The 16,702-nt window shown below is 39.5% G+C and overlaps 1 protein-coding gene across 2 annotated transcripts; it reads right to left on the reverse strand.

The window, feature by feature from the left end:
• Positions 1–7,025: 7,025 nt before the first annotated feature.
• morf4l1 (mortality factor 4 like 1) lies at positions 7,026–15,869 on the reverse strand. Of its 2 annotated transcripts, none has more exons than XM_033634121.2 (12): positions 15,735–15,869; positions 14,451–14,497; positions 14,273–14,340; positions 14,093–14,179; positions 13,679–13,756; positions 13,522–13,547; positions 13,197–13,288; positions 12,286–12,387; positions 12,078–12,166; positions 11,758–11,930; positions 7,596–7,680; positions 7,026–7,512 (listed from the first exon to the last, which is right to left on the reverse strand). In XM_033634121.2, the coding sequence occupies exons 1-12, from the start codon at positions 15,772–15,774 to the stop codon at positions 7,428–7,430; spliced, it is 972 nt and encodes a 323-aa protein (XP_033490012.1). In that variant the 5' UTR covers positions 15,775–15,869; the 3' UTR covers positions 7,026–7,427. The 2 variants fall into 2 exon arrangements, with proteins under 2 accessions (XP_033490012.1, XP_033490011.1); XM_033634120.2 differs by having other exon boundaries at positions 13,197–13,303.
• Positions 15,870–16,702: the final 833 nt, after the last annotated feature.

Raw genomic sequence — 16,702 nt, forward strand, 5'->3', positions numbered from 1 at the left:
AATGCACTTTTCCAATACTAATGACATACAGTCACACAAGGCCCTGGCAGCAGCGTGCTACTGAGGCTGCGTGCCCACTGTGTAATTAGTCTACCACTAACTCCTAGTCTGGGGAAACATTCACGACCACATTAAACACTGACGGTTTTTCACCTCAGAGAGTCTGAAGCAGATGGATACACTCTGAAGGAATCATATAGAGCACAAATGGCTTTCATCAGCCAGTTAAACTGATAACATTTGTTGTCTGCCGGGAGGGGGGATCTCAGCTGTCCCTGCAGGAGTTTGTCTTGGGCTCATGTATGGTAGGCAGAGAGGGATTAAATGACGATCTTTTTATTAGAGAAGCTGTCTCTTATGTGTTCCTGTTAGAAGAAACAAATCGCCAGGAAAATTAAAAAAAAAATCAAAGGAACCAACAGTGTCAGATCCCAGCATCTCACAGAAATATCACAATTACTCGAATTTATAACTGAAAGATGCACAACTTTGTGGGTTTTTAGTTTTTCTGTGTAATCCTGCCATCTGCTGGCTCCAAAGCAGTATTACACCAAATCAGGCTTCTCTCAGTGGAGGTCCTTCACAACCTGAAAAGGATGTTATTTATAAAGTCAGTGCATGAAATGAAAATGTGAAAGTAGTTGCTCGTAGTGATTAAACCATTCAAAATTATCAACTAAATGCAGCCCAATTTGACTTTAGGGAGAGACTTTTAGCTCGTTGTTAAGCTGTGCAGCCCACACATTTCACTGCTCTCATAATTCTCTCATAGTGTTGTGTCAACCACACCAGGCAGCTGTTTTCAGTGAAAAAACTCCAATAAATCCAACATACACTACATGCTCAGCACCAAACAGCAGACATACACGGTTAGCGACTAGCTAGTGAACATAGTGGAGCATTAAGCAGCTAGAGAAATGAATATTTCCCTCAGGAGATGGTGGAGACCAAAAACAGAGCTAAAGGGGAGTAAAAATTGGACTCACCATCACCAGGGGACCAGAAACACAACTCTAAATGGATGATAATGTTGCTCCATAACTGCTGTGTAAATTTAACCTGTTTGCCTACAGGTTCCTCCTATGAACTTAAAGGAATACCTCACCCACTGGGGCACTCATTAGCTCACCTGGTAGTGCAGGTGCCCCATGTGCAAAGGCCGTGTCCATGCCGCAGCGGCAGTGGGTTCAATTCCAACCCCAGCCCTTTGCTGCATGTCTGCAACTGTGTTTTTCTCACATGCCTTTACAGTGAGCCCAGAATCCAAAAACAGCAAACATTTTTGATCAACTGAGGTAGGAGGGAATCACGTTAAACAACAGCAAAACTGAATCAAAACAGTAATTTTTCCTCACTAAATATGGGAGCTGCTAGTTTTTGTGTGTTACTGTGTGACTCTGGTGAGTCTGATTTAAGCCTTTAAAACACCAACGTCACACAATATTGCAAACAAACTGATTGAGGTAGCGGGTGAACAGCAGCTCCCATGTTCACCAAAGTGAAATAGATTATTTTGTCAATGTAATCTGGTTTTGAAGAGTTTACAGATTAAGTTTCACTTTACATTCAACTCCCTGTAGGAAAGGTCTGTCTGTTTGGAAAGCACTGAGTATATGAGTGTATAAATTACACTTGATTTATACTGCAGGGGTTGTATAAGCGTTTGTAAACAGATATTTTGATAAAATGTTGCTTTTGGTAAACGTAGCCCTCTTGACTCCAGTTCATTCACTGTTTTTGGATTCTTCGTTCTCCGTTGAGGCATGCGGCAAAAACTTTCTTCACAAATTTAAGATAACACAGATGAGAAACGGACACACAGACGATAATTTTGAGGCTGAAATATTTCTTTAAGGTGGTGTCAATCTTGTGTTCACAACTTGTTTCCGCTGCTCCAGAGGGGCCAAAAACAACACAACAAACAAACAAAAAAATCATGCATTGCAGATTTGAAGGAAAACATTTAGATTTAGGAAAATATACTTATATTCCTGTCATCTGAGAGTTATGTACCAACTGGACAATTTCTTGGTTTGACCACTTGCCTGGCAACCAGTTGAGACTCCATGAAGACATTGGTCCCAACCAGGAGGTGGCTAATTCAGCATATTGCAAGCTGCATTTAAAAAAGAATTTGTCATTTTTACATGTTGGTTGTTGCACTTATTAATCAAACAATACATAATGTGTTAACTGGAGGTGCTGGTCAATGGATTTTGTACTTTTCGACAGACTTAGGATATGTGTTTCCCCCTGTTTCCAGTCTGTATGCTTTAAAAATGTAGAGTAAAAAACAAAATATTTCTCTCTGAAATGTAGTGGAGTAGAGGTATCAAGTTGTAAAATATAAAGTACCCTAAAAGTGTGCTGTACTACAGATTGACTGAACTTTCCACCACTGACTTCTTTCACACTGAAACATAAAAAGAGCCAAAGCTTATTTGCTGTAATATATAAAACAGAACCATACATAGATGCTAAAATATTCTGTTAAATCCTATGATCATCCCCTACGGGCAATGAACTCAGGACATTTCTGATCCCTGATCCAAGCGGTTCCTGCAGACCTGTCTGAAGTGTGTCTTTTGGTTGGCAGAGCAGACGAACGGGGACGGAAACCTGCTGAAATCATCACTCAGACTCGAACCGGCCTCATTAAACGTGGCTGTATCATGCATATGTCTCTCTCATCTGTGGGGTAATGACAGCAGTAAGGCTCTGTGTCACCAGGGTCACATGAAAGCCCTCACACCAGAGGAAGGCCTCTGGATGACCCTGCCTCTAACGCCGAGTGTGGAGTGTTAATCGCAGCAGTAAATGGAGCCAAGAAAGGAGCAGGCACTGAGGTGTCTCCCTGAACGGATCTGCAGAGGCGTCCTGTGTGCGTGTCAGTCTTTCTGATGGGCTGTTAAAAGCCATCAGGGCGCTGTGATCTGAGAGCACACTCCAGTGAAAACGCATATGGTCCTGGTTAAGGCCGGGGGAAATTGGATTAAAGAAATTCTTCTTGAAACGGTCTGAATTGTTCTTGCCATAACAACTGCAAGCAGCTGACACAGACAAAACCACAAATCAGCCTGAAACTAATATTATGCTTCTCTTTTTCATGTCAAGCAAGTCACAACAGACGGAAAGGGGAGGAGAGAGGGGGACTCTGCTGAACACATTTTCATCCAGAGAGGTGAGGAGCAGGAAGGGACTGTGGCCTGGTTTCAATAGCCTATTACATTTCTTTCCTCAACAAAATGCTCTCACTGCACCATATGCTTTCCATCAGCGGGATGTTATTCCACCACTGGCAGCAGGAGACCTTTGTTTGGTGAATTCACCATCAGAGAAAAATCATCTCAGCCAACATGAGAGGAAAAAGCTCACAGGTGTCTACGTGACCTCAGAGCTCGATCACATTCACCACTTTGCTTGAAATTATTTTTTAAGTGGAGTAATAAGAGCTTTGAGGCAGAGCTGCAGCACAGGCCCAAGACCGTTTCTTTTAAGTGATTAAATTAAGACCACATGTCCAGTTTATAGTAAGTCATCAGTTTTATGTCACTTTTTAAAGAAATGGACGGAATCTTGGCCGCAGTCACAAAGCCACAATTAGCTGAAATAAAGCAGGCTGCAGTCAGAGTGTGGATGCTGCTCAAACATCCCAGGTTAACTGAACACAGCAGACAGAGCAAAGACATGAGCAGACAGTTAGAGAGACTAATCAAGTACCTGTTTATCCCAGCGGAGCCATCACAGAGTGGATGAACGCTCTTCATCTGAAACAACCGATAAACATATCCAGAAAAATGGCGGATGAAAGGAGGCCTAAATGTATGTGTTTTTATTTAATCTTTATTTAACCAGGAAGTCCCACTGAGATTGAATATCTTTTTTTTTACAATAGAGACTGGCTACTGAGAATGTTCAATAGTCACGTAAAACAATTGTTTTAGTAGTTTTAGGAGATGTAGGCTGCTGGTGCAGCAACAAGTCTATGACAAAATTACTTTGTAATATAAAGTGTCAAACTGTTACCAATGTGTTGTTTAAATGCTCTGAGTCTGAGTACAACTCTATCGAATTGTGGCGTTCATGTTCAGGGGTGTAGCACTAAATTCTGGACCCTAAGCATGAGCAGTGGCCCCCTGTCCTTCCACTCTTGATCCATGTCTCTCTTATGCACCTTCCGCAGCACACGCAGTCATTTACTTGTCTTCAAAGATAAATCCTACAGCAGGTCGTTTTAGAAGAAGTTTGATATATGGAAGTATAGTGTATTTAGGTCCTGCACGTCTACAGTTCGCTCACTGCGCTGCAACAGCTGCAGCTGGCTCTGGGACAGGTAGCCTACGCTAGGTCACTCGGTAAAAGCAAACAAAGAGATGACACAGACGATCATAAAGCGATATTACTCACTCGACTGAAAGCTGTCCATCAGCTCCTGCAGGCCTGGGGCGTTTTTTCCAGTTTATCTTAAGAACATGAAAAAATGTTTCAATCACGCCAGGGATAGTGATTGCTGCAAAGTTTTCACTCCTTGTGATGCACTCTCTGCTGCGGTTTTCCTCCTGATGATGATGATATATCTCTAGCCTCCCCAACGATGGTAGCACCGAATCCCATTCTGTGCAGCAAAATGATTTCACCTCCGTAGGCTTAGGTTGGCAAGCCCCGCAGCTACACCATCAATCCGTCTCTGACCTCTGTCTCCCCTTGACCCCTTGCTGTTCCGCTGCCTCGGAGGATTCAGCCTCTCTTCTCGCCCACTCAGCATCCAACACTGGAGTTCCTCATCTGTATACTCCGGCTCAAACAGGTATGGCTCCGGATCTGTGTCCGCTACAAGAAACTCTCCAAAATCACGTTCAAAGTCGTCCATTGCAGCTACTATAGTCTGGAGATAAAGCTAGGCTAAATAAACAACTTGAGTTTTGTTTACAGGCTACGTCTGTGCCTGTGCCTGCTCACTGGTGAATCTCTCCAGCGCAGGACGTACTGACCCCCTATAAGCGCAATGCTAACCGCTGAGACCCAGCCACTGGACGTACAGACACAAAAAAGATATCGATCATGTTGTCTCAATATGAAAATGACAGACAAAGGGCATAACTCCCAAATCGTCGGGCCTTTAATTTCTTTCACACAAAACTGTTTTGTTTTTTTTAAACCAGTATGAATATTACTTGTATAAAAATTAGGCTTAGAGTAATGAATCAATTATGAATTATTTATTTCATCTAGCTCTGACAGACAGCGCATCAGAGAACGAGTGTTACGACATTCTTTTACAACACCCGGCATACTGACACAACACCACTTTATCCTGTTAAAACAATACGCACAACTAGGATTCATTTTTATGAAAATACCCTTTTGATCTGAGGAGCCTTGTAGACTAAAGGAATATGGGTAACTTACCGGGAATTCAAGGAATGGACACATATCCTGACTTTATGACAGACTCAGAGGCAGGAAGTCTCTTTCACATTCGTCTCCCGTTTATCATGTCGGTAAATTTGAAAGAATTATAGTTTTCTATGGTGCTCCTGGTTTCAGTAAAATGAACTGCACAAATAAAGCTCTAGCGAAAGTTCAGTCAGGAAGACAATACTGTTGATACTCAGGCAGTTTTCTTCCTCACATCCTAACTCACTGTCTCTGATATGGGCTCTGGGTGTCATTTTGTGGGTATGTCAGTTGAGTCATCTGCTGTTTTCAGCTGATTTACAATCAAACAATAGTACAGCAGCACACCTTCTCTGTCAGCCTATCATCTTCTTGCTCCTCTTTTTAAGTATGGTTGTTTCTCTGATGCAGTTGTGCGTGCCCTCTGCCTCCCCATCACCACCTAGTCTTCAAAGATTCATCAGCCTCATCTGCCCTAAGCAATCAGCAGCCTCAGAGTCATCAGCCTCCACCACCACCACCAGTGTCTGTATATCTCCCTCTGGTGTCCAAGTGCCAAAGACCTCTGTTAAATATCAATCAGCACAAATTATCTGTTAATCTGTACAATCATATCCATATTGTTTATATTCTCTCTACTTCATTCTTGTCTCTCCTGATTGATGATTTGTGGAGAATCTTACTGAGCTAACAATGTGTAGCATCTCCATACTGACTAAAGTTAAATCATCATGCTCAGTCTAAGCAGCCAACTAACGTTAGCTCAAGTGGGCAGCCAACAACCCTGTTTTGTATATCAAAAAACTTTCAATAAAATGAACTGCTTGACACCCAGACTGGGCATTTAATTGAGACAGGTGTTTATTAGTCAAAATGTGTCGCCACACCTGCTAGTAAAAGGGTCTGGGCGTTTAATTGGGACTAGGCTTTGAATTGTTTTAAAACTGTGTATTTTGTGCCTTTAAGAGTGAGAGGGGTCTCCGGGAGATTTTAACTATTTTTTGGATACAAAGTTCAGTCTTTCAATTGATTAATTCAGCCAATTTTAATTTAGTCAGAATACTACTTGGAAATAAAAAAATAGCAAACAAAAGCATTACTAATTTAATAGTTACTGTTGTACTTCTGTCCAATTATTAATTTTATTTGGCATTTAACTTTCGCACTTCGTGGTTTAACCAAATTTCTAAAGGTCTGAAGATTGAATGACTGCTTCATTGTTTAAACAACCCTCATCAGATTTTAAGTGTCTGACTAGATTTTAAATATTTAATGAGTATTTATTGAAATATAACATTTTAACTCCATTGGCCTTTACAGTTGTTTTTCATGTTCAATTAGATTTAATGCAACAACAAGCATACAATAAAACAGTGGCTCAAATTGGTATCAGCTCCTCTTTAAGTGATATAAAATGACTGCAGAATATGTGCAACCTTAATTACTGTGTGCACAGTTTCAGTGACAGTTTAAATAATTTACTGTTTCTCAAGGTATAAACAACACACAGCTCCTCTCCGAAACATCTGGCATCTGTACTCTTGACTATATCCACTCTGATGCATTTTTTGATGAAGCATTTTCACACACAAGAGATAAGAACATTTAAAACAATAAAACTGAGAAACTGAGAATGAGACTTTTATTAGAAAATGATGACAGCCTACAAGACAAATTTAGCCAGCATCTGAACCAAGACAGGAAACAAAACAAAAAAATCATGATGAAATTCCTTTCGAAAAGATCTTGGTAAAACACCGGACGAAACAAGTGTCATAGAAACTAAAAAGTGGTACTCAAAAACATACCAATACAGGAAGAGCGTACTCAGCAGCTTTCCACATGAAAGAAAATGAATTTGTCCAGGGATTAGTGTGACATCTTGCTCCGAGTCTTCCTTAATAAAATCAACAGATCTCGCACAATCCGTTCTCCGTGGGCTTTTTGTGAAATTACATCCTTTCGTTAGGTAAGAATGCCGTCTCCGCACTTCAACACACAGAGGCTTCAGATCCTACAATAAAAAAACCTTAAACTGCCTTGCGGTGGTACTCGGGAGGGGCAACTTCATAGTCGCTTGCATTGAAGAGCGATGCAGAGTTCTTTACAAGGTACCTGAAATGGAGCAACACTTGACTCATTTCTGCTGCAGATGAATCAATAGGAGTCTTATTAATTAGAGTTTGGCCAATACTCACTTGAGGAAGTCTTGTAGATAACTGAGCAGCAGTGCAAGGCTCTTCTCATCCAGGGGAGTGTACGCCAGCATAGCTCCGATTCTCACTTTGAAAACCAAACAAAGACAGAATTTTACACACCACGTGGCCTCTAACCTTTTTTTATAATAACTAATAAAGCTTCAATAATTCCACTTTACTGATCCTCAAGGAGGTAATTCAAGTGATTGAAACAGCACAGAGCACAGGTCACAGTGTCAAATACAGATGACTACTAGTGTGTACAGAAAGGCAGTTAAAAGAAAGAGCAGTTTTATTTCTAATATCTGTGTGTAGTTCTAGTTGATGCGACGTAAAAGAGTATTTTATTTCCTTATATACAAAAGAAAAATCTAATACTTAAATGCTTGAATTGAACCGATGCACAGATTTTCAGTTTTAAATGTTTACAACAAACTTATGAATTTCCAAATATCAGATTTTTAAAAGGAAAACTCAAAAGAAAGGCTGATATTTGCCACGTGTCTAAGGAGGCACATAAGACGTCTGTTTGCAGATTTGGGGCCATATTTTAACAATCTATAACGCACAGTCCAAACTAATTCTCACTCTGACCTCATCATATATTGACGTTTGCTCATGGACTTTCTACATCCACATAAGACATGCAGGGTACCCCGGGTGCATTGGTTGTTGATGTTCTGGGACACTGTGTCAAGTTCTGCCTGTTACATGCATTGTTTTCTTTCAATATACTTGGGCTGCAACTAACGATTATTTTCATTGCCGACTAATCTGTTGATTATTTCTTCAATTACACCGCGTTCCAAATTATTATGCAAATTGTATTTAAGAGGCCGTTTACACGTACACGGTGATTTTGATAAACGGAGACATCTTCCTTCGTTTGTGCCCTTCGTTTACACGCAAACGGAGATTTCTCCTCTGAAAACGAGTCTTTCTAAAAACTCCGGCCAGAGTGGAGATTTTGGAAAACTCCGGTTGCGCGTTTGCATGTAAACTGAGATAAACGGAGATAAACGGAGTTATAGGCAGCCGACGTCACAGTATGCGCCGGAACTTGCGCCTGTGTCAAAAGTGCGACCTATGTTGCTATGGTGACAATGGATACATGGAAGGCTTGAGCCTCTCGTTACACTGCCACCTACAGGTTTGGCATGCTCTTGTGTATATATACACGGGTAAGTGTAAACGAAGATCTTTTTGAAAACGGAGATGGTGAAATGTCCGTTTATGAAAATAGCCGGCGACGTGTAAACGGCCTCTCAGTGTCATAAAGATTAAATTTTTTGTTTTTCAATTAAACTCATGGATGGTATTGTGTCTCAGGGCTCTTTGGATCACTCAAATCAATCTCAGACACCTGTGATAATTAGTTGGCCAGGTGAGCCCAATTAAAGGAAAAACTACTGAAGAAGGATGTTCCACATTATTAAGCAGACCACCATTTTCAAGCAATATGGGAAAGAAAAAGGATCTCTCTGCTGCTGAAAAGCGTGAAATAGTTGAATGCCTTGGACAAGGTATGAAAACCTTAGATATTTCACGAAAACTTAAGCGTGATCATCGTACTATTAAGAGATTTGTGGCTGATTCAGAGCACACACGGGTTCGTGCAGATAAAGGCACAATAAGGAAGGTTTCTGCCAGACAAATACATCGGATTAAGAGAGCAGCTGCTAAAATGCCATTACAAAGCAGCAAACAGGTATTTGAAGCTGCTGGTGCCTCTGGAGTCCCGCGAACATCAAGGTGTAGGATCCTCCAGAGGCTTGCAGTTATGCATAAACCTTCTATTCGGCCACCTCTAACCAATGCTCACAAGCAGAAACGGCTGCAGTGGGCCCAGAAATACATGAAGACTAATTTTCAAACAGTCTTGTTCATTGATGAGTGCTGTGCAACCCTGGATGGTCCAGATGGATGGAGTAGTGGATGGTTGGTGGATGGCCACCATGTCCCAACAAGGCTGCGACGTCAGCAAGGAGGTGGCGGAGTCATATTTTGGGCCGGAATCATGGGGAGAGAGCTGGTCGGCCCCTTTAGGGTCCCTGAAGGTGTGAAAATGACCTCTGCAAAGTATGTGGAGTTTCTGACTGACCACTTTCTTCCATGGTACAAAAAGAAGAACCGTGCTTTCCGAAACAAAATCATCTTCATGCACGACAATGCACCATCTCATGCTGCAAGGAATACCTCTGCATCATTGGCTGCTATGGGCATAAAAGGAGAGAAACTCATGGTGTGGCCTCCATCCTCCCCTGACCTCAACCCTATTGAGAACCTTTGGAGCATCCTCAAGCAAAAGATCTATGAGGGTGGGAGGCAGTTCACATCCAAACAGCAGCTCTGGGAGGCTATTCTGACATCCTGCAAAGAAATTCAAGCAGAAACTCTCCAAAAACTCACAAGTTCAATGGATGCAAGAATTGTGAAGCTGCTATCAAATAAGGGGTCCTATGTTAAAATGTAACTTGACCTGTTAAGATGTTTTTGATTGAAATAGCTTGTGATTTCAGTAAATATGACCTCCTAATGCTGCAAATTCAACAAATGACTATTTTCAGTTCTTTACAACCTAGAAAATGTGTTGAAACTCTGTTGTGCATAATAATTTGGAACAGTGCATTTTAAGTTTTTTATTTTTGAAAAAAATACTGTTTTCATTGCGAGGTTTGTTCAATAACATTTGAATCAAACTTTAACAGTTGATGACTTGAAAATTATGTTGACTGTCATTTGCATCGACTATTTAGGAAAATCAGAGAAAAATATCATTTGCATAATAATTTGGAACGCGGTGTAGTTGACTAATCATTTATCGAAAAATGTGTTTAAATGTTGAAAAATGTCGGTCTGTCGATCCCAAACCCCCAAATTATGTCATCTAATGTCTTGTCTTGTACTCACGCCAAAGGGTTTTAGTTCACCGTCATGGGAGAGTGTGTAAAGCTGCCAATATTTGAACACAAGAAGCTGCAATAAGAGTATTTTGGGGTACTTTGATAGTACTTTTCTATGAAAAACGACTCAAACCGATAAGTACTACTAAAATAGTCACCGAATTACTTTAATAGTCGATTAGTCAACTAATTGTTGCAGCGCTACAATATACACTTGTGTTTTCACAGGAAATGTACCGTTTACATACAGTCTCTTTCAAAATAAATGCACTACGTCAGTACAGCAACGCAAATTGATGTTTTTTTTCCTTCAACAACAAACACACATGGTTGGGTTTAGGAAAAAAGAACATTCTACAACAGTCTACACATGTGAACCTGCCTATGTAGGCGCAACTTACTATCAGAACAATGCACTCTTTAAACAGCAGGACTATTCTCTTCTTTTCTGACTTCAGATCAGGTTTTTGTTGGTCAGTGGTGCAGTCGCTTTCTGCTGCCTCAAAATAGCAATAAGCCAACAATGCACCTGACCACACCTCATTTTTAAGACCTACACACCTATGGACGCACAGATGGGTGCAAGGACTTAAACAATGTGGGCGCTGGCCTTAAAAATGACAACTGTGTTGGTCAGATACTAGCAACAACTGGTGCGCTGTGTGTAAGAAAGAGCCTATGTTGTTTTATGCTAACAATATAGCAGCTACAGTTCAGTGTTAACATTTTTAAAAGCTTGGACACAAACATGTTCAGTCTTTTGTTTTTGTAGAGGAGGAGCAACACTTTGGGGTTGCTTTTCTTATTATTGCTGTAGCCTGACCTATACTTGAGGCAGATACCGATATTGATGTTTGAGAGTTTTATCTATAATGACATAAAGAGCCAAAGTGAAACTGCTAATAACTAAAAATCCAGCCTTGGAAAAAAGCCTTCTCAATAGTATGTTGTGTGGCTCGCTTCATGTGTTTAGATAAGAAGGTACTCTTTCAAAAAACACTGATATTGTTGTATAATATTTCTGATTTTTAGCTGCCTTTAGTGCATATAATTTCCCATAAGGCCCAGACCTCCGTGGGCTAGTGTGGCTCAACCAAAGAGGTGAATCCACATGTGATTTATACCTCATTTTTGCTCATTGTACTTTATGACTGTGATTACCTTCACAGTCAGACTCATAAAGATTTTTTAAGTCCCAGTGCATTAAAGTCGTCTCCACTTTAATAAACAAGACAGTAATGTTGCACTGGTGTTTTTACCGAAGAGTCTGAGTAGGTGAGGAGCGCCGTAGATCTGAGACATAGATGTATCTGGGTGGTTGGCCAGGATGTCTGCGTACTGCGGCCTCTCAAATTTGTAGAGAAGTTGTGTCCCCAGCATGACGTTGAAATATTCGCGGATACCAGCAACCACCTCGTTCACAGCAAACTCCCTGAGCAGTGGAGAAAAAATGAGTTGTATCTCTATGACACACAGAGCAAACAAGCAAGTCATGTTTTTGCACTGGACAACAACAGCTTAGTAAGTGTGAGGAAGCAACATGACAGAGAAAATGACAAGCAACAATGTGTATTTTTACTTGCTGTCTGAGTTTCCTCTTGATTTCTTGTAGTTTGCATAATCTTCAAGGACTGCATCGACGTTCTTTTTGGCAGGTAGGTGGAAAAGCTGAAGAAGTAAAACAAAAGGACAAAGAGAAACACGCAGATAAATAACTCTGGAAATGTTCTAATGTATTGTTGAATAAAATGCTGTGAAAAAAGACAGTAAACTCTGAGGTTACGGACTTGTTTTTGCCTTGTAATGAGGTCCCAGTCATCCACAAGCCATGGTTTCAGCTCCTCTGGGATTTTTACTTTAACCTCCACTCGATTTATGAAGGTCTCCTCCTGAGCAGACAGAAACAGATTTAAAAAAGGAGCCTTGAGAGGAAGCGTTTAAACATGTTTACACAGTTAATGTCACTCAAACCTTTCATAAATCTCAATGTTTTCCTCATACAGCTGTAACTACAGAGTAGTGCTGACGGGAGGGCTTTGAAGCTATGAAGTTTCCATCACTGCCGTGGTAATCGATGTCAAAATCAGTATTCCAAAGCTCCATTTTTCTATACCATCACCCCAAAAATTCCAAATAGTCCATAAATTATCAACACCAATTATCATTTATTCTCATACAAGGACATTTAAACTTAATGATAGCCCTTGTTTTATGTTATATGACAATTTGATGATCCATGACAGGCCTACAGGTACGCTAGCAAGATGTTGAAAAAGTTAAGCGTCTGTAGTAGTTTCAAAATTTATAAGTATGACCCACAAAAAGATGTGTCAGTATCAGGCAAGCCAAAGAAAACTGGCAAATAACCTGAGAACTGTAGCAGCTTAGCCGTCTTACAAAGTATTTTCTTCTTTAGATATTATGGTTGATGTTACTCTGACCTGCATGCTAACAATGTGGCTAACTGTCACATTTTTTCAGGTGCAACGACTGAAAACGGAAGTCTTATGAAAATGCCGCCCCCCCAAGCTTTGATTGGGCGCAAATATTTCTCAATGGCACAACGAAATTGGAGTTCAGGACAGCCCTGCTGCTGAGGATTTAACTTATTTCTCGGTAGTATCATTTGACATTAAACTAATAATTAAAGAAACCACCAACCAGAAAAATAATTGCTAAAACAGATTCATGAACTTACACTCTCAACTGTTGGATCAACTCGTGCCCTCTTCTTCCGTGGAGGGTGGGTCGGGTCTCCTCCTGAACTAGTTCCTTCTCCTGCACCAGGAGCTGCATGATCGGAAACTTACTTTACTGTTATTTCACTCATAATAGGAAAAAATGCCAAAGTTAATGTGACACCCTGCTATGACTGTAATTATACTCTGATTGTTTGGACTATTCACAGCTTCTGTTGTAACAATAGTGGTAACACACTTGTGCAAACACCTGCTAACTGATATTTTGAAGGAAATGCATTCACACAGTGTCAATTATGCAAATATGCAACATGATATACTTACTCTTTTGTTTGTTCTTTTTGGTTTTCCTACAAAAGAAAAAAATAGAGGTGTTAAAATAATAATAAAAACATCATTAACAGGTATCACACCTCTGAAACAGTTTGGCAGCAGATATCACAGCAGGTGACAGGTAGAGTAACTGATGACTTCAACTCACACATCGTTTTTCTGTGGTGCAACAGGTATCTTCTTATTCGGCGCAGCACCCCTCATTCTTCCTTCTACATAATGGTCTCTGAATAAAGAAAAAAATGTTAATTTACTTGACATCATTTATATTAGAGTCAGTCTGTTTTCAGGAGATCTCAGGATGCAGACAGCAGTGGGTTTATTTAACCTGTATATTTTTGTCAAACCTCTTCTGTATTTTTTTGTTTCAGTACTGCTGTCAATGTCTTTTCTGAATATCAGAATATTAAGTACCATGTTCACCATGCAGACAGACATTTTCTACTAAAATTACATGATATTTTGTCCTAATTTGCTCTCTATGGACCTTAGTCATAAAAAAAATTCATGGTAGTAGTCTTGGTAAAAGCTAAAGTTAATAAAAACAAGAGTATGGACTCACTGATTGGCCCTCTGAAGCTCTTTCTGTTTCTGCAGATTACTGTCCACATACTTAAGCACCCTGCTTTCAGGAACCCATTCGTCCCAGCTGGAAGATAAAACACCAAGAAAGAAATTAAGCACATGGGAAATCTTTACTGTACAAATCTTAAAGACTTGACTTATATGAACCAAAACTTACTTCTTATTCCAACCACTGTAATGAATAAAGTATTTGATTTGCTTGTCCTTGATGTTTATCTTAACACACTGCAAAGAGAGACATAAATCATGGTCATGTTTAAATATTGAAATGTACATATCAGAGACACAGAGGAGGATCACGTGATCAGACAAACAGACTACCTAAGGCATCCTACCTTAGCTTCGTAGAGCAATGGCCCATGAAAACACAGCACTCTTTCACCTGAACACAGTGTTGGGCAATTAAAATCAGCATGAGAGTGGTCCAAATAAAACACAATGAAACTGTAGAGCTGACTAAACTACTTGAAAACACACAAGAACAATAATAACACCCTAAATTTATATTTTTGAACATCTTGCATACACAGCCAGATACAATGGCAGAGAACAATTACATTACATCCAAGTTTATTAATGAGTATTAGCCACACTCGGGGGGACTCAGATCAGATTAAATGAACTCGAGTCAGACAAGAGAAAAATAGGCTGTACAGCTTTTGTTGACAATGCTAAAAAATGTGGAATATTCTTCAAAAAAAAAAAAACTGTAAGAGATGGAGAACATTTTTAAACAACAGCTGAAATCCTACTGATTTAATCTGGCTTTTATTTAATGTATTTGTTCTTCTTATTTTAGATGAATTCTCTCATTTTTAATATGCTTACCGGTCTCTTTACTTTTTACCTTCACTTTCAATTTATTTGATTTATCATTATCTGCCTTTTTATTGTCTAACCTTGTAGTCCATTTTGTTTTGGTGATGCATCTTTATTTGTGAAGCACTTTGAGCTGCATCCTTTGTATAAAAAATGCTCTAAAAATTAAGTTTCTATATTATTATTTTAAGAAAGTAACTTGGTACTGTCTACTGAATTCACGAAGCTATAGAAACATGATTAACACTGTTTATACAATGAATGAAAATGATTAATGAATAAACAAACTCTGATATGACAACTGATTACTGAAAAAATTAACTCATAATTTATTTATTTTTATTACTTGAGAAAAGTTGATTTGCCATACCAAAAAAGACCACTGAAGTACTTTCAATACACGATGCACTTGGTATATATAATTTAGAGAGCTGTAGAAAATCCTAAATGTCAACAGCGGTCTGTGCTAACAATCGGTGGGCGGTGAAATCAATGAGAAGCTAACATCACTGCATGAATGAAGCGACTGCCTCTTCATAGCTACTAACAATATCGCTGCAATTCAAACCCTAGACTTTCACAGCATAATACTACTAACGCTACACTGTGCTGTGAGGAGAAATACTAAGGATATAACCAACGTGGCGAATAAAAATCATGAAGATTTGTTTTGTGCAACAACAATGAAGGCTAACAACGCTAGCGGTGTTAAAGCTAGCTACCATTTCGGACCTTTCCGGCGGCTCCAGCGCTGCACGACACAACGAATCTATCAGAAATTAAAACAGATAGTTTTTTACCTTCTTGAAATTTAGGCTTCGGGTCCTGTTTCGGCGCCATTCACGGATTAAACTAACAAAATATGGGAAAAATTGCTAGCTCCCATTCCAGTCTGAAACGGCGCCGCTCTCTAAAAACGTCATAATCAAACGTGATGGCGTCATAATCCCGCGACCAAAGATGCGCCTCAAAATGACATGACCGCCTAAATGCTTACAAAGTGAAAAATAACTGTCTTTTTAAATATGAAATATTTAACGCCTTATTTCAGTCGTTGTCTTTCATAACTTTTAATTAGTGGTATATTTTAATAAAGAAGTGACTTCCTCCAAATTATAAGCCTTGAAACCGTTAAAATGGACAGATACATTAAAGTCTGATGAATTCAAATAAAAAAAGCTGTTCTGGTTTTTCATCATTTTTAACTATTGTTTCAGGTGGTTTAAATGCCTTCTCAAAACCTTCATTCATTACCAGGAATGTGATGCAGAAATGAAATATATCTCTAGGTTTTTAATGTCATTTTAATTACCTAAAATCAGAAGTATATAGTGTAATTATAAGTGTAATTTTTCTCTAATTGGAGGATGCAAAATCCTCCTCAAAGGTAACCACATTTTTCAGAAACAAGTTAGGATATAATTTCCTCAATACCTTGCACTGGTAATTGTGCTGATGTACAGTATGAGGAGCAGCGTATACTCCATGCTTTTTTTTATGAATTGCTTTGTACATGTGTACAAACTTTATGATAGTTCTGTCACAGTGTGATATTGAAAAAAAGACAACTTGCCTGATTAACTAATATGTGGCAGACCACATATAGTATATTTTGAAACAAGCTGCGGGCCACGATTGGCCCTTGGGCCAGACTTTGGACATGTCTGATGTATAGTTTATAGTTTATAGATTAGGGCCCAAACCTAGCTTACTGTTACACACAAAGAGTTAAACGCTAAAGGCCTCAGTTGAGTTCCTCCAATTATAC

Source organism: Epinephelus lanceolatus, chromosome 5 (assembly GCF_041903045.1).
Source record: "Epinephelus lanceolatus isolate andai-2023 chromosome 5, ASM4190304v1, whole genome shotgun sequence".
NCBI lineage: Eukaryota > Metazoa > Chordata > Actinopteri > Perciformes > Serranidae > Epinephelus > Epinephelus lanceolatus.

Coding starts and splice junctions, on each gene's coding strand:
- morf4l1 (XM_033634120.2), bottom strand. CDS start 15,774: ATGGCGCCGAAACAGGACCCGAAGCCTAAATTTCAAGAAG. Junction 13,757..14,092: donor GAGCTTCAGAGGGCCAATCA/GTGAGTCCATAC, acceptor TTCTTTATTCAG/AGACCATTATGTAGAAGGAA. Junction 13,548..13,678: donor GCACCACAGAAAAACGATGT/GTGAGTTGAAGT, acceptor TTTCTTTTGTAG/GAAAACCAAAAAGAACAAAC.